This window comes from Bufo gargarizans, chromosome 3, assembly GCF_014858855.1.
Source record: "Bufo gargarizans isolate SCDJY-AF-19 chromosome 3, ASM1485885v1, whole genome shotgun sequence".
Lineage (NCBI taxonomy): Eukaryota > Metazoa > Chordata > Amphibia > Anura > Bufonidae > Bufo > Bufo gargarizans.
Window position 1 is genome coordinate 169,388,572 of NC_058082.1, and position 19,052 is coordinate 169,407,623.

General features: G+C 47.0%; 1 protein-coding gene across 2 annotated transcripts in view; it reads right to left on the reverse strand.

The window, feature by feature from the left end:
* COG3 (component of oligomeric golgi complex 3) overlaps positions 1 to 19,052 on the reverse strand; it is an 87,057-nt gene that overhangs the window by 6,776 nt on the left and 61,229 nt on the right. For both annotated transcript variants that reach the window (XM_044284069.1, XM_044284068.1), the window contains exons 17-20: positions 18,234 to 18,354; positions 7,617 to 7,705; positions 7,399 to 7,533; positions 3,214 to 3,289 (exon numbers count right to left, since the gene is read on the reverse strand). In XM_044284069.1, coding sequence (XP_044140004.1) covers positions 3,214 to 3,289; positions 7,399 to 7,533; positions 7,617 to 7,705; positions 18,234 to 18,354 — 421 coding nt within the window. The remainder of the gene's footprint in view (positions 1 to 3,213; positions 3,290 to 7,398; positions 7,534 to 7,616; positions 7,706 to 18,233; positions 18,355 to 19,052) is intronic.

Genomic DNA, 19,052 nt, shown 5'->3' on the forward strand with positions numbered 1-19,052 from the left:
TTCCCCTGTGCTCTCGTCTGGATTTGTTCTACAAAATACTGTTCATATGTGCAATGTGTGAATGAAGCTAAATGAAGATGTACAGAAAAGCTTTCTTTTAACCCTTCTTACAGTTTATTGCAAGCTATGGGCAAGCAAAGCAAGTGGCCATTACAATTTTGCCTGAGCTCAAAGTGTGCAGGGGGAGCAGCCTGTCAATGCACACTTAGTATCTGGAATCAACTTGGCATATCTACACCATAAATGCCCAAAATATGGCTCTATGCAGCCTGTGCCAGGGGGATTGTCACAAACTATCAGTCCTCTCTGTTCTTGCCTAAGAGCAATATATGTGTGCCTCAATGTCCTCCTATAAGACATGATATTTCTAGGCATCATGTTTTTCTATGGTGAGTGCAGTGGGAATAGGAAAAGGAGTACATTCCTCTTTAAAGGGGTTCTGCAGTTTTTTTAAACTGATGATCTATCCTCTGGATAGATAATCAGCATTTGATCGGCAGGGGTCCGACACCCCTCAGCTGTTTGAGAAGGCAGCAGCGCTGGCAGTAGCGCAGCGGCCTTGTCGCTGTTTACCGCAGGCCCTGTGACCTCACGACTAGTATCAACTGGCCTGGGAGCGGCTAAGCTCTGTTCACTTGAATGGAGCTTAGCCGCGCACAGGCCAGTGATACTAGTCTTGATGTCACTGGGCCTGGGGTAAACAGCGAGAAGGCCGCGGCACTATGGCCTTCTCAAACAGCTGATCGATTCAGAGGATAGTTCATCAAATTAAAGTAACTGCAGAACCCCTTTAAGTAAAACAACTTGATGAATACTGGAGTAGTTTAAAGGAAATAGTGAAAAGAACAGATGAAAAAAGTGAACACAGAATATACTGTACAATTTCAGGAAATAATACAATTGTACAAATACAATTTCCAGAAGTGACCCCCTCTCCCCCCCTCCAGTAATTTGAGAGCTGCCCCTTTTATCTAATTTTGTTAAAGGGCATCTGTCAGCAGATTTGTACCCATGACACTGGCTGACCTGTTACATGTGCGCTTGACATCTGTGTTGGTCCCATGATCATATGTGTCCGCATTGCTGAGAAAAATTAAGTTTTAATATATGCAAATGAGCCCCTAGGACAGTGGTGGCGAACCTATGGCACGTGCGCCAGAGGCGGCACTCGGAGCCCTCTCTGTGGGCACGCGGCTCTGTGTGGGCCGTGTGGAGGGTTGCCAGCTACCACTACTGGGGCATTATTAATACTGGGGTACACTAATGGGGGACTTAATATTTGGAGTCACTAATGGGGCATTATTAATACTGGGGGCCAGTGATGGGGGCCTTATTAATACTGGGTGCCACTACTGGGGCATTATTAATACTGGGGGACACTACTGGGGCATTATTATTACTAGGGGCCACTAATGGGACATTTTTAATACTAGGGGGCGCCAACGGGAGCATTCATTTTACTGGAGCCTGTGTTAAGCCACGCCTCCACAGCTTACGTTAGACTGTATTTTTCAGTATTCAGGTTAAATTGCCATGCTTGCACTCTGCGATAAATAAGTGGGTTTTGGATTGCAGTTTGGGCACTCGGTCTCTAAAAGGTTTGCCATCACTGCTCTAGGAGCAATGAGGGCATTCCTGTTACACCTAGAAGCTCGTCCCTCTCTGAAGCTGCTGAGTCTTCTGCACTTTGAGAGGGCCAGGCAGATGTGAAGATGTTTTCACTGCTTGACCCTGTCAAAGTGCAGAAGACACAGCAGCTGCAGAGAGAGCTGAGCTTCTAGGAGTAATGGTAACGCCCCCGTTGCTCCTAGAGTCTCATTTGCATATATTAAAACAATTTTTTTCAGAAATGCGGGCACATATGAACATGGGACCAACACAGATGCCTTCAGCTGCCAAGCGCACATGTAACAGGTCAAACAGTGTCATAGGTACAGATCTGACAGATGCCCTTTAATTACTGAATTGGCATCAGTTTTCTTTCCTACTCAATGAGGGACATTTACTAAGCATGTTGTGCCAGAAAATGGCGCAAAATGCGCCAAAAAGAATGGCTTTTTTATTTGTGCCAAATATAACAATTTTCTCCCGAATTTTAACTATAAAGAATGCATCACGCCAGAAAGGAGTTATAAATGTCAAAGTGGGCGGGACTATTTGGCGCATATTACACCTCATTTATCATCCTCTTATCAGCAGAAACGGCTCAAATTGTCGCGGACAAGTAAACTAGCTTATGTGGTAGAGTTCCGTGCAAAAAGTCCCATTTATGGCAGAAAAATTTGTCTGTTTGTCAAAAAGTTGCATTTATGAAAAGAAATAACAAGTGATCGGTAAGTATTAAAACAGGACGCATTTATTTTTATCTAATATAAATGGGCTAAAACAATGGGGGGGGTTTTCAATAAATTGACATCCAAGAAGAACAAAATCAAAACGTCCCGAGTCTGAGACAAAAGTCACAATTTACCACTGGAAACTTCGCAAATATGCTTCAAAAGTAGCATGTGTGGTCTGGCAGGGCTGGTTGAAATGGCGCATTTTAGTGCTACTGGCGTTAAAATGTAGCAAATCGAGAGAAATAGGCAAATAATCAAGTTTATATTTAAAGTCACAAGTGCAGTGCGCCTTTTGATCTACGAGGTGAAACAAACCACCACTTTTGATTTGTAAGGCGAGTATTTTTGGGTGCAAATTACGCCATTATTGATGAATGTCCCCCACTGTCTGCATGTCCACAATACAGACGGCATTAGTGTACGCGCAGGGATTACTCTGACCTGTGTTTACTGCACAATTACTGCCCAAGGTTTTTGTGGGTGCAGAACAAGACGACCACAACGTATCATAAGTGAAACAAAAGGCAGCATCAGCCTCTGTACAGTCACCCGAGCCACGGTCTACGGAAACGTCAAGCAATATGATTTGTATCACAGAACTGTTCTCCATTACTAAGAGAACACAGGGGAAAATCACAAAAGCCTGGTTATGTGTCACTTCTAGTTGAGAAGAAAGCCAGGAGGTAAAAGATAATTTAGAAGACAGGGAGGAGGGGGTGCGGAGGATGTTCTGCTTTGGCCAAGTAAATTCTCTAGGAACCTTGTGTAGTTCTCCATTCACAGAGATGGAAATCACCAACTACTGTACTTCTTAGATAGAATATAAGACATAACGATGGAGAAACTCTGTATACTAAAGAATGGTCTCACTAACCTGGCTGCGCCCACGGCTGTTGTGATAGGCTGTATTTGGGGCCACCTTGATTAGCCATGGTCTTCAATGCAGTCACCTATACAAAAAAAAATAATATCAATTATTGTATAATTTCCTTCTTTGTATACAGTTGCAAGACACCCAATGGCAAAAAAAAATGGTCACACTGGTAATAACTGTAGTCATGTATTTCAAGTCTGGAGCCCTGATGAATAGGATGTAAATTTAAAGGGAATCTTTCAGCAGTTTTAACTGCCAGCCGTACTATGTAGGGGTGGGAGACAGTAGTACAAGCATATATCTTTTGTGGAGCTTTTACCTTTAGGAGTAGTGAGAGTATGAACTTGTGTGCACTGGAGGCGGAGCTAACTGTGAAGTACTCTTTGCATTGAGCCGATTCACAGCCCCTTCTTTCCCCTTAGTGACAGCTGCAGTGGTCTTAAGAGTTTAATGTATAACAGTAGGCAAGAAGAAAATAAGCACCCCCTAATGGCAGCTGCAGACAGCCAGAATGTAGTGACCGTTTTCTGTAAGCGCTGCAGAACTTTCTGTCCACAGTCTAGCGCAAGCGCTGCAGACCTTCCTGTCCACAGTCTAGCGCAAGCGCTGCAGACCTTCTGTCCACAGTCTAGCGCAAGCGCTGCAGACCTTCTGTCCACAGTCTAGCGCAAGCGCTGCAGACCTTCTGTCCACAGTCTAGCGCAAGCGCTGCAGACCTTCTGTCCACAGTCTAGCGCAAGCGCTGCAGACCTTCTGTCCACAGTCTAGCGCAAGCGCTGCAGACCTTCTGTCCACAGTCTAGCGCAAGCGCTGCAGACCTTCTGTCCACAGTCTAGCGCAAGCGCTGCAGACCTTCTGTCCACAGTCTAGTCTAGAGATAGTGATCCAAAGGTGGGAGTGCTGCAATGTGCACAGATTAGCCAAGGTAAAGCAACTACAGACCTGTCAAAATATGTGGGTTTTTAGGCTGCAACTGAAGACTCTAGGTTATTCCAAGGGAGGGAAGGAGCACTACATTTATACGTAAGAATTTGAAGTGGCTATAGATGGATAAGTGTAAGAATCCAGAGACAGTGCCTTGAGGTTCATCAAATGACTGACGCAATGACTGAAACATAAAAAGGTCGGGTGTAACTTGTAGGGGGAAATCAAAGTTCAGGCGAGACCAGAAGGGGGAAATCTAATATGATACTCACAAAGGACAGAATCTGTAGTAACAGAGTGTCCAGAGCTGAATGGAGGTCTGGAAGAAATATTTACAGGTAGATGGATATTTATCACGGTTTTGAGGACACAAAGTAGAGTTAAAAAGTCGCCAATTATGGTGCATGCCATATCTGACCTGTAATTTCTGTGCTTCTCGCCACTTTTCTAATGTGGTGAAAAAAGGGTGGGCTGGTGTGGATTATGGCTCAACACTGAAACAGCCCCCAGCCCCTCTTAATAAATTAGGAGCATCTCACTTGGTGCACAGGGGATTGAGACTGGGGAAGGAAACCCCAGTCTTTATTAGTCTCACTCATAGTTTCTTAGATTTTGCTGTTAAAATGTAGTTAAAGGAGTTTTACAAAAAAAGATAACAAAATAATTATACATAAAAATACTGGTCAACTTTTCACAAAATAATGTACTTTAAAAATGGTAAGCCACTTTGTTGTAGATGTGAATACACAACAGACACAAATTCATGTTTTACGGTGCTAGCCCTAGGACTCTAATCATACTAAAGCAGGACGCTGCCCCCTGGTGTTCACTGGAGGGATTACAAAAACAAATGTCCGTTCAGAAGCAGGTAAAAACTGTTTATAAGCTAAAGGTTGAATCACACAGGGATGCTACATCTAATAATGTGCTGTATATGATGTCATAGTGTTACTGTGTCATACCTCAGCTATTCATCCATGGATTGCGATGTCACAGTAATTCTGTATGATACTATATCTAATAATCTGCTGTATATGATGTCAGTGTTACTGTGTCATCCCTCAGCTATTCATCCAGGGATTGTGATGTCACAGTAATTCTGTATGATACTACAACTAATAATCTGCTGTATATGATGTCAGTGTTACTGTGTCATCCCTCAGCTATTCATCCAGGGATTGTGATGTCACAGTAATTCTGTATGATACTACAACTAATAATCTGCTGTATATGATGTCAGTGTTACTGTGTCATCCCTCAGCTATTCATCCAGGGATTGTGATGTCACAGTAATTCTGTATGATACTACAACTAATAATCTGCTGTATATGATGCCACAGTAACTGGGTATATTACAGTTAATAACCTGCTATGCGATTCCATATTGCTGTGACATTCCTACGACCTCACACAGCAGATTGCTAGCTGTAGCATATAGCACTATTGTGGCCTCACAATCCTCCATATTTTAGTACATTATTTCTGTAACATCACCAATACCAGCAGATTACTAGCTACAGTAAAGGTGGACTAAGACTGCCCGACCGAGCGGCCGATTGTCGGGTAGGAAGCGTTCCTTCCAATAGTCAGCTGCTCGTTCAGTGAAGGAGACTGCTGCATTTACATGCGGCCATATCCTTCACTGTATGTGGATGGGGGATCACTATCTCCATCCCTCGTCCTCATACAGAATCATGGCTTCCGAGCAGCAGGTCGTTGTTTAGACCACACTATCTGCTGCCCAGAAGCCATGATTGGTGGTGCCTGCATTAACAACAGGATCACACAATGAACGAACGTTTTGTAGGTTCATCGTGTGATCGGCGGCCAGAAGATCGGGAAAGACGGTTAGCAGATACGGTCGTTTCCGATGATCTGGACGATTATGGATGCGTCTAAATCCACCTTCAACAACAGTGTCACAGCATGACACAATTAAAGGGGTCACCAGCCTTGACTAAATTATGGACTATCCCCCACCACCAGTTGACACCCCACTGCCCCGCCGATCAACTGTTCGGGTGTAGCTCTACTGCCAGAAGCGGACCACTCCTAATTAACCAATTATTAGTTGTTGTCTTATCTAGCATAACAGACACCACAACTTTACCGACTATTAGCTGTAGTACCATACAGTGTTAGGTTATGATGACACGTTCATCAGAAGCATCTGTCCTCAATACTTTCTTATATGATCCACACCTGATTTGGCTTTAAAAACTGCATCAGAAAGCCTGCAAGCCTGCACATGTGACAATTAATAGCAGTGATACAATTCAGCATTAGGGCGCCTGCGCTCAACAGAGCTATGTACACAGCATGTGTGTTCGGCAGGGCACCAAGGCCATAGGGATCACCAGAATGGTGCCAAACATACGTCATTGTCCGCTGCATAAGGCAGGTTATTATGCCTGTGAAATCACACGCAGCAGGTAGTGGGTTGAAGTAGAACGCATAATTAGTTTGACACCAGTGTAATCTAAAGGGACGGCATAATTTGCAGTAGTACAATACAAGATTAGCAGGCCATGATTGGCGCTTTTTTGGCTGTTGTAAAACGATCTTATAATAATACTCTACGCAAAAAAAAAAAAAAAAAAATGATAAACGCAGTGAAGGCAAATAATCAGCGCTTGAAATCCAAAGGGTCAGCGAAAGCTTTATGGAAGACCTCCAGCTAGTCTGAGAGGATAACCGAATGGATTTCTGCATATACCTGCGTAGCTTGTGACATTCTTTCACCATGGCTGTGATTTTGTATTGGCAATGACTGATAAGGATTTCGATTCCGTTTCCTTTAAAGGGGTTGTCCTGGATGACTTATCAGAATAGGTCATCAGTATCTGACCGACAGGGGGTTCAACACTCGGCACCCCTGCCAATCAGCTGTTTGAAGAGGAGGCGGCGCTCCATGTGAGGGCTGCTTCCTCTTCATTACACTACAAGTGGTTTCCTGTGGCGCGGCGGCACAGTGTAATTATAAGTACTCGCTCCATTCAAGTGAACTGAGCAATTACTTGTCATTATATTGCACCACCGAAACTTCCGAGATGAAGAGTGGTGTAATTAACAGGAAGCAGCACTCGCAAGGAGCCCTGCCACCTCTTCAAACAGCTGATTGGCAACAGGTCATCAATATAAAAGGCAGGAAAACCCCTTTAATTTCCCTTTACAAAGCACATTTCACCATATTCACAGTAAAATATTACACTGGGTGACATCAGGACGTAATCTGTGGAATGAAACCAACATAAAATGTACCTTTGCCATGAAATCCTCTAATGGTTCCACAAAGATCTTGCTCTGCTGCTGAATGAACTGCTCACAAGCCGCCTTGAGGTATCGGTCAACGTCTTTCTTCGAGTCAATGTAATGTTCTTTTATTTCTGGCGTTCCCTGAAGAGTAAACCGCATTCTTACTACAACTTCCAGCTGGAACAAGAACACACTGTACAAGAGAATAAGAAGCTACAAGTTACCTGCAGTAAGAACTCAAGGAAGGCGTTACTGCTGTTCAGCCTGAAAAAGTGGGAAACGGTCTTCGGGTGAAGAATTTTAAATGCGGCGGCTAGAAAACAGAAACATAAATGAAATGACCTGAAGTGCAACGAAACGTGGGAACTGCAGAGGGTGTTCACCTCCACATAGCCTAAAGTAACAAGCCCGCACCGAGGAGAAATTATGTAGGTATAATGTATATTTAAAAGAAAACAAAACCAACAGATTTACCAGGAACTGAACGCACCAGTGGATACAGCTAGCTACATTTATGTATAAAAAACCTGCAATATGAGAAGTTTCTTCTGTTTCCCCTGCAGAATAAGGATTCTTTTAACAGGGGTCAGGCACAGGACAACGATCGGTAACCATACCTCCCCCAACCATCCTGGATCTGGCGGGACAGTCCCGGATTTCGGTGGCTGTCCCGTGGTCTCAAGATGGCTGAGGTATGACTCCTATTAAACTGTTTTAGCATCCTGAGGACACAAAGAAAGTTAAGTGCAATGGCCGAGCTTCACCATTCACCCAGCCAGTGTGATGTGGTGACCTCATCATGCCAGTGCACTCTTGTGCTCGGCGCTGCAGGTGTGATGTCACTTTATGGTGTCTGCTGCTAGGGAGATCAGGATAAGCGCCATTTGCTGGGGGAACAGGGCTAGGTGAGTGTTATTTTTTATTTTATTTATCCTCTAGGACAGCGCCCTGCTGCATGGCATTTTAGAACAAAGAAACTAAGGCTTATGCCCATAGATGGATATGTTTTAAAGGGTTTCTGTCACCAGATTTAACCCTATTAAGCTAGCTGACATTAGCGATGTGCTAATGTCAGCTAAACCTAACTAGCGCTTGCATCTGTCTGCCCGACCTGTGCTCTGGTAAAATCTTGCACCGTTCAGTATTTGGCGATTGCAGACAGATGCGAGCGCTGCCTGGCCCTGTCAATCAGGACTTGGAGGGAGGCGACAAAGGTGGGAGAACGGAGCCTCTAGGAGCAGGAACAACGCCCCCCCGCTCCTAGAGCCTAATTAGCAGATTATAAAAGTTAGCTTTCTGGTGTAACGGGGGCAAAGATAAAAGTAGGAATAGGCTACTTAGGTTTAGCTGACATTAGCACATCGCTAATGTCAGCTAGCTTAATAGGGTTAAATCTGGTGACAGAATCTCTTTAAGGTTGTTTCCATTGTGTGAGAGTATGAAATACAGTGTCAGTGTTGTACTTCCATGCACATATTACATATTACCTAATTTGGAGCAGGTGAACAAAACTAAGTTCTGCTTGTGAGCATCGATATCAATAGTTATGAATGAATATACTTATACAACTAAAACAATATAAACTAAAAATATAAATAAAAATCACTGAGTTGAATGGAGATGTGTGTAAGATAAAGAAAAAGGCCACTCACCTCTTGAAAGCAGCCAAGTTCAAGCACCAGAGGTCCCATCCCCATGCTTCTGATGGTCCCAGGCGTACTGGAAGTGCGATGTCCCTTCCACTGTCACTTGCACCACTGCAGCCATCCAGACGCCGTAGTGTTGACGTGTCCTGAGTGGAAAGTGACCACTGAGCCTCTGCAGTCATGTGCTGCTCAGGAACCCATCACAGGGGAGACCAGTGAATGGCTGCAACAGTGCACATGACAGGATGTCACATTTCTGGTCCACAGAGGATCAGAAGCATAGGGGATAGGACCACTGGAACAGAGCGGCTTCAGGAGGTGAGTGGCTTTTTACTCTTATTTTACACATATTCCAGGCAAGAATTAATAATTTATTTATTTTTTTAATCACAAACTGTCCCGCAAAAAAGGCTCACACAGTTACATAGACCAAAGAAACAAAATAACAGAAAAAACACCATGAGTAGCAGCACAAAAATGTTATTTTTGTATGACATGTTTTTATTACATGAATACGTAAAACGATAACGATTTTGCATCACAGTGACTGTATCTACCCATAGAATGTAGATGAGAACACATGTGCAATTGGTGAAATACAAAAACAGAAACAGTGGTAAAAGTCAATGGTCAGATAAAGAATTTTCATGGGATAACCCTGTAAATCCTGCACATTAGAGAGGACCTGTCAGCGCTCCTGACATCCCTCACAGAAAATAATTGGATTTTTTGTACTCACCGTAAAATCCTTTTCTCGTAGTAGGCATTGGGGGACACAGCACCATGGGTATATGTCCAACTACCACTAGGAGGCACTAGACACAAAAAGTGTTGGCTCCTCCCAGGTGGGCTATACCCTCTCCACAGGCACGAGGCTATTCAGTTTGTACCAAAAGCAGTAGGAGAGAGAAGAAAAGCAAGGAACCAACAACTCCCGTACCGGGAAAGATCAAGAGACCAGCCCGGAGAAGCGGAAGTAAAAACATAGGGTGGGATCTGTGTCCCCCAATGCCTACTACGAGAAAAGGATTTTACGGTGAGTACAAAAAATCCAATTTTCTCGTGCATGGCATTGGGGGACACAGCACCATGGGACGTCCCAAAGCAGTCCCTGAGGGTGGGAAAAGAAGAGACGTGCCACCGGCTGGGCATACAGGTGCAGGAGAATGTGACCATGTGACCCAACAGGAAAAAACACGGAATGGGCAAGAGGTCTCATAACAAGGAAGAAACCTCAGAAGAAGCAGGGAAGACTGCCAGCACCCCAGGACAAATGTCTGGAAGAAAATCCCAAATGCAAGAAGGTGGCAAAAGGGAACACCAAGCGCAGCCAAGGGCTGGAGAAAAAAATTAGGACAGCACTGCGTGTTGGATCGACCCAACGCCCTACATTGTCTCAGACCCATAAACCTGTGGCCATCCCCTGAAAGGCCAGGGGAGAAAAGAAACAGGGAAGCACTGGAAACCAAACGAGTGAGGGAAGCCATAGCAAGGCTCACATGTGAAGGGAGAGGGACTCCCCTCACCGCAAGGCCAGGTGAAGAAGCCAAGCGCCCCATGTAAAGGCGAAAACCCAAGGCTGCTAGAGGAAACTGCCAACCCTTGGAGAAGGAGGGGGTTGTAGGTAAAAGCCAGGAACAAAGAACGATCGCTCCTGCGTCCCCAAAAACAGGAAACGAGGCACAAGCCTCCGAAAACAAGATAGCACTGTAAAGCGCAAGACCAGAGGAAACTCTGGGCATGTGAAGTATCATGGAAAAAAGGAACCAGAGACAGGCCCAGGCAACCTTGGCAGGAACACACTGGACTGACAGACATGGGAGTAGAAGAAGAGCACTCCAAACAGCCTAAGGAGGAAGGGGTCTACAACAGGAGGAGGTCCCTCCCGAAGGAGACCATACGGTGGAATTGCAAACCGTAGCACCAAACCACTCAATACCAGGTACTTTACGTGGGAGGATGGAAAAAAAAAAAGACAAATCCCAAGAGGACCTCAAATGAACAGGGACAGGGACTCCAGAAAGGAGTACCCAGATGGGGTCACAAGGAACCAGGAGCTGAACCACCGGAAGACAACGCAAGCCAGCATATCCAGGAAAGGCGAAAAGAAACCGCCATAGGGGAAGGGACATTGGCCATGGACAACTAGCCGCACCAAAAACATTGACCAGCAAACCGTAAACATTGTCCCAGAGAGGGCAAGTACAGCAGCTCGGAGGTACCACAAAACGACAGACATCGATATGCATAAGGAATGCAGAAGTCGCCATGAAAAAACCGGGGTAGCCTACATAGAAATGTAGAAACCAGCTGCGACCGGCATACAGAAAACTTCCAGGGGGGAGAAAGTACCAGACAGGTGCAGACGACAGCAAGGTCCAAGAGGACTGCCCCTTCGCCATGTAGCACAACTAAGCAGAAAATACAAGGGAATACCGAAAACACCTGGACCCAGAAGGAACTACGGGGCCCTGTCCGATACCAGAGCAATCAGCTGAAAATTCAGACAGGTGTGTGTGGCGCTCAGAGGTCCTGTCCTTGACCCGTCAGGGAGGACGTCCAGCAATGATAAAAGCCGTGGACCCAGAAGGATACCGTGAGGCGGACATCCAGCGATGACCGAAAACCACTGCCGCGGCCGATGCTCACCAGCTACATGTCCAAACAAGGTAGAAGATCCAGTGGAGATCCTTGTACTACACCAGGAATGGCCCGCTCAGCAATAGGAAACAATGTGAGTACTCCCCTATAACATGGGGTAACGCGGAGCACAGCATACCGTAGGACCTTAAAGAGAAAGCAAGAGCAACTCTAGCACAAAGGCCAACAACCACCTGGCCATGGAGTAGGAGGTTGAATGAGGACCACCCGCCGGACCAGACAGATCAGTCATATACTGGAGCTACCAGAAGCAGCACTAGACCGATAAGGTGGGGGATGGGCTGACCCACCCCTGCCAGATATGGTAACCATGCACATGCTGAACAAGGGTGACCTGGTGCTGACAGTGCCTTGAGCGGCACAAGGAGACCAATGAGGACGACAGTAACGGAGTGGCAGACGTACGGAAGAACCAAACGGATGGAACCAACATCTGCAGCACAGATTAGAACCCGTGGGCAGAAAACACCTAGTAAGAAAGAAACTGTCTGGGCCACAGATCGCACCACAGGGCCCAGCACTTGGGGTACTACAAACACACGCCTAAAATAAAGGTAAAGTGGCTGCATGTTGCCGACCAAGGAGAGTGGAAACATAGCCACAGCATCTGGGGATGCGACAGCATTCGAAGGGTACAGGTACACAACCTGTAAAGTAGAAATATGGCTGTGAAGAGGAACTTCATTTAAGATCGAAGCAATGTGGCCGCATGGTGCACCCCAGACCCAGAGAGGTGCAACAGCAACTGCGTTAACAATGGAACCCATAGGGCCGCACGGTACCACAAAGAACAAGACAGGTGCACACTACAATCAGGTAGGTGCAATGGCAACAGAAACAGGGCCGCATAGTACACCATAGAAGCCAGACAGGTGTAACGGCTGCAGCATCAAAGACGGTTCAGGAACTCTACCTATGAAGGAAGTAAGATGGCTGTTTGGTGCACACTATGATGAGGTAGGTGCAATGGCCACGGCAACTGGAGGAGGCCTCAAAATCTCGTCCTGTAAGGGAGAGAAAATGCCACATGGTACACCATAAAGCCGGACAGGAGGAACGGCTACCACATCCGGAGATGGTGCAGGTACTCTACCTGTTAAGGGATCAAGGTGGCAGGGAACAGACAGGTGTAACTGAACCGGACAGGGGCAACTCTATGGCAATAGAAAGTGGCCTCTATATCTCGCCCGTAGGGAGAAATGTTGCCGCCTGGAAGACAATAGAGCCCGCCAGGGGTATCGACCACAGCACCGGAGATGGCGTAGGTACTCTACCTATGAAGGGAGCAAAATGGCTGGGAATAGACAGGTGCAATTTCAACGGCAATTAAAGGCGGCCTGTAAATCTCGCCAGAAAGGGAGAAATAGTGCCGCACGGAACACCATAGCGCCAGCCAGGGGAATTGGCTACAGCATCAGGAGATGGCGTAGATACTCTACCTATGACGGGAGCAAAGTGGCTGGGAACAGACAGGTGCAATTGCAACGGCAATCGAAGCGGCCTGTACATCTCGCCCGGAAGGGAGAAATAGTGCTGTATGGAACACCCCAGAGCCAGCCAGGAGTAATGGCTTCAGCATCTGGAGTAGGTGTAGGTACACTACCTATGAAAAGGGGCAAGGCAGCTGTACAATTGCTCTTAACTCCCCAACCTACAGGAGGCGATAGCCGAGCTAACCGCTTGCCCAGAACAGGAACCCCCTGTAATGAGGTAGAGTGGCGAACACCACCACCAGGATGGGGACCCTGTGGAAACACTCTCAAATATGTAGAGGATAGCCCCTGGTATAGGGGAACCAGGAAGGCTTGTCAGGGACAGCCTATGGCAGTGGTGCAGGCATCCCCCTGTTAAGGAGAAGGCGTACGTATCAGAGACACCGCGTAGGTGACTCAGTATGCTAAACACGGGGACGGCTGCCTTACCTGTGCGGTTGAATACCTGTGTGGTCAGGGGAGCACCATCCGAAAATCCACTAGAGGGGATACCAACCCTGGGTAGGAAAGGTTCCTCCGTCCACATTCGTCTTGACCTCCCAGAGGGCTTCTGTATGGAGGAAGACCGCCTGATGCTCTGTTCCGAGGGAATCGGCGCAGAGGTGTCCCCAGAGGCAACGGATGGGGTGACAGGAAGGATTCGTCACCAGCCTCAGGCCTGTCCTGGGGGGGATCCGAGGATGCCGAGGAGGGGTGGTACCCCGTTGAGACCACCCGAGGGAGTACCGTGAGCTACCCCTAGCCGAACCCGGGTGCAGGTACCCCTAACTGAGCGTGCCCCATCTGCAGGGAGGACCCTGGGAGGGCAGAGGTGGCCGCAATTTGGATTGGTAGCGGCCAGCGACACCGCCAGGGAGAGGCGGTCAAGGTTCCCATGGCATTGACACGGAGGGAGCCCATTCATGGGGGACCGACACAAAGGGATTGTTCGGGGAAAGGATCTGGGAAGAGGTACTGCACCCAGCAGGGACAGGCTGACCGCACGGCAGCCATTGTTAGACCCAGAGAGGTGCAGACAGCGGACGCACGTGAAAACACGTGGCGACCGAGGAGAGGCTGGGAGAGGAGATGCTCAAAAAGCAGCCAGCAGAGGCTGTCTATCCTGACCCGGACGCCCTGTTCCCCCAAAGAGGCGCTGCAGCAGCTTGTCCCCCCAAAAGAGGTGGTCAGTAGGGCTGCAGGGGACATAAAGCAATTGAGGGGAGGGAAGGGGTTAACCACCCCCTTCAGCAGAAAAAACACGTTAGCCCAGGAAAGGGTGAAGAGATAGCCCCTCCCAAGGGCCGGGCGGGGCTCAGAAAAGCCCGGGAAGCAAGGAGGAGGGGCCGGGAAGATTGCGGCCTAGCAGGCCCAAAAGCCGGGGCCTCGATTTATTAAGGCGGCCGGGAATGGAGCGAGGGGGGCGGGGCGAACCGCGGCCGACAGAGGGCCCACCGAATCATAAAAATAGGTGAGGAGGGTAGGGGGGGAGAAGCGACACCTAGGGACAGGTGGATCAGGGCAAACGGAGCACCTGGGAGCCGGGAACGGGCCACAGAAGATGAGGCCTAGTCCCGGCAGAAGCCGGGGACTAAAGTAGCGGAGAAGCCAGGGAGAAGACTGTGTGGCCAGGGAGGAGAGAAAAGACCAACCAAGGGGGAAGAGAAGGGAGGGGAAACAAGAATATAACCCCCCCCAGAAAAAAGGGGGGGTTGGCTAGGGGGAAGATGGAGGCTCCCCAGGACCCCCAGCTAAGGTGGATCCCATCCCCCTGGCCACAGGAGGGAACCTAACCCTGGGGCAGGGACACAGGGGAGTATACTCACCATCAGATATACTCACCATCCGATGTCTTCGGGCGCAGCAGGGTCACCCCTTCGGCAGACTCAACACGGAAACCGTGGGAATGCCGGCAAGCCACTGCGGATGCAGTCCGTGGGGACTGGGTGACCGGCGATGGTACCGAAGTACGCGCCCGCAGGGGGGCAACTAAAGTGGAACACGATGGAGCCCCAGCCTGCAGCAGGTATAACGGTGGAGAACACCGAGACCTGCGGAAGAGAGAAAAAAGAAAAGAATAAAAATAAAAAACAGCAGAACCTGCAAAAAAGCAGGACAGGTCTGCCTCCTACGGACACTAGACTAAAACTGAATAGCCTCGTGCCTGTGGAGAGGGTATAGCCCACCTGGGAGGAGCCAACACTTTTTGTGTCTAGTGCCTCCTAGTGGTAGTTGGACATATACCCATGGTGCTGTGTCCCCCAATGCCATGCACGAGAAAGTTGTATTCCGAACCAATTCTACAGCATCTTTTTGACTGTCCGTAGGGTTTGCCATGACACGCTCCGAGGCCGATTCATACAAGCACAATACCGACTCTCAGTACCATAGACCCATATGATGCGGATAGTTCTGGAACGACACGCACACTACTGCTCTATTCAGAGAGTGGACTCTGGCACCCCTCGTTCTCAGGATCGTGGGGGTCCCAAAGGTCAGATCTCCTCAAGATCCGTTATCACCTATCCACTGCCCATATGATGACAGTTTTAGTCAGTTAAACCCACAGTCAGGCTGTGACCCAGGGGAGTAACATGGAAGGAAAATCCAGCCTGACAGTTACACAAGGTTTTATCACCGACTGGACAGTGTAAGAGCATGTAGGGACAAGGCCCACTGACAGGGGGATGGTAACACTTGTAAATGGTGGAATAACGGAGGAACAGCACAGAGTTCTAAGAAAAGATGCTCCAGGATTGTTACTTTGTAACAAATGCAAGTACAGTACTTACAGAAGTGTCAGGACAGCCGACGGGTCCTATTTAATGGCTCCTTTTCATGATGTATGACCGGACCGCATCAACACTCATTCTATTCAGGAAATATTGGCAGAGTGTCCACACTGCACCTCAACATCCCAATAAAGGGGATAAAGCCTTCACCCTCTTTAAAGGGAACTTGTCACCAGGATTTTGTGTATAGAGCTGAGGACATGGGCTGCTAGATGGGGACTGGTATTGCGGATGTGCTAGCGGCCATCTAGCAACCCATGTCCTCAGCTCTATACCCAATCCAGGTGACAGGTTCCCTTTATTACAATGACTGGAACAAGAATCACTTACCTTTACACCCCCTTTTTGAAATACTCATTGGCTGACACAGAAGTATGCTCATATGGCAAATGGTTGAGCCACTTCTCCTGTCAACCAATTAATAACCCCAAAAGGACATATTTACACCCTGACCTTAACACCATAAGGGTGCATTCACACAACCGTGGCACGGCCATGTCCATTTTGCAAACCGCAAACTACAGATCCACAAAACACAGGCACCGGCCGTGTGCCCCCCACTTCGCAGTGCAACCCCATTGTCTTCAAAGGGCCCGCAATCCTCAAGTAAAGATAGGACACGTCCTATCTTGAGTCGGGGCCGCACACAGATGTCCTTGACACACCGTGACACGGTCATGTGAATGTGGCCTAAGAAGTAGAAATGGTTTCCGCAATGTTCAAATGCAATAAGGGGCTTTGGTTAGACAGATGTGCGCTAGGCGAATGTATTAATATATTACCAGCTGTAACATGTGAAGGCCACATGCGACAAGCAGATCCATAATCCTCTGCATCAAGCAATTCAGTATTAGTGTATTAAGTTCAACTTTATATTATTAGCGTTATATAAAGTTATAACGTATCATGCAACTGAGCTGTACAAGAAATATCCCACCCTTCCACCGAGAAATCCTAGACATATAGAACATGTCCTATTCCTGTCTGTTTTGCAGATAAGGATAGGGCAGTTATATAGAGGGCAAAGATGTTCCATTCCGCAAAATGCATATGTACATGAGCCCGAAAACAAGATCCCCATAAAATAGGAATGGATGTGTTTGACGGCAAATCACAGCCATGAGCTCCTATCTTTTTTTCAGTTTCGGCATGCACAAGTACTCTTCTGTAAAAACCACAGGAATTGGTACAGAATGTACGTTAGGATAAAATGAAGGCCCAGCCATGCTTAACACAGAGCGCGCAAAGTACCAAAGCAAAAGAGCCACAAACATCAGTCACACGTCTAATACACAAGCAGGACTAAAGGGGTTTAAATTCTCCACGCTGCCTTGCAAAACCACTAGCATGCAGCAGCCTGTATTCTGCAGCTGAAGAAGTTGGCAAAAGCTGGAAATGCCATTGGGAATTTACATTCCATGTTGTTTTTTTATCTCTATCGGAAAACTCATAGTGATAAACAAATGATTGATCACCAAAGAGAACACACTACAACGTCTCGAAGTATTAAATGAAGTACTATATATTAGTATTTCATCAAGCCGGAGATACTGCAGGCAAATTCACTATGGGCTTTCAGTCTTATTAAAAAAGGGCAGCCAATTTCTGAAAAGACGCAGGTCCCTCAATGTCCCAGAGACTAAAACCTACGCCAGTGAGGAGCGGTTATAATTTACTTCTGGAGAAATTACACTAAACCGCTCAGGCCATGGCGACTTCTGCTAAGATGCACTCACTTTTTAAGAAAGTGTTGAGAGCAAAAGTAGAAACTCAAAAAGTTGAAGTTTTCCACAAAAATACCTATTGAGACTTACGTACTCATTTTATAAATGGCTCCCAGTATATTTGGCCATTTTATTAACGTACTATAATTACTGTATTGTAGACTAAATTATTACATGTGTGGCTTGAACGGTGGGCACCACATAGTGATTACTGCGAATTGCCAAGCCGCACTAGGACTGCACCCCCGTTTCAAGTGGCAAGTCCAGGATTGGCCCGACAATTAGCAATACCCACGGTGCGGTACCTTGGGCGGCACATGTAATAGCACCCTTCCCTTCTACATTTAGGTTGATGCATTTCCTTCAGTGATTAGGCAGCAGAACCCTAGTTCATTAGTGCAGACTACAGACAGACAGAGACGACAGACATCATGCACATTATTGCAGGTGAACATGAAGAAAACCAAACGATACGTGTAGTAGGTGACCAGAGCAGGATAGGTTCTACTTGCTGTCCTGCTCTCCCACACACCACAAGTGAAATACCTCTTGTTTTCTTGAGGTCCAGGGAAATTTCCTTTATGGTGAAATCAGTATGAAAAGGGGCAATCTGCTCTCGCATGGTGAGGAGATGTTTGATCAGGAACAGCTGTCCGTCAACCTGCGTCTGAAGACAAACAGACAAAAAGGACATGTTATAAGGGTTTAGTAACGGCAGGGTAATCGCTCCACAGGGATCAACAAGAGTATATGACGATTACTGGATGTAATGTATTACACAGGGTGGGTACTGCGCATCTGCTGAACATTTATCTCGAATATCATCACTCCATTGGACTCAACCCTATTTTATATACTGTACACACAGGGTGAATTCACGGGTCACAGACAGCTCCGCAACCCCATCCACAAAAAGTCGAAAAAAAAAGACAGACCTGAAAATCCACAACATGTCGAGTCTGCCGTGGATTTTCACGGTGGATTTCCGGTAAAATCTTCAACAAATCCCATAAATCAGCCACAACATAATCTATATGCAGATTATACCTATAGTTTTGTTTCTCCTGGGCAGACTATGCATCAGGTTTATTGTTACAGACCGCAAAGACAATGGCCCAGATTTACTAATGTGTCTGCAGGTGTTACCCATTGATTCAACACACTCAAAAAGATAGGACTTAAGCTACTTTCACACTCGCGTTTGGTGCGGATCCGTCATGGATCTGCACAGACGGATCCGCTCAGATAATACAACAGTCTGCATCCATTCAGAACGGATCCGTCTTGAACACTATTGAAAGTCCATGAAGGACGGATCAGTTTTCTATTGCGTCATAGAAAACGGATCCGTCCCCATTGACTTAC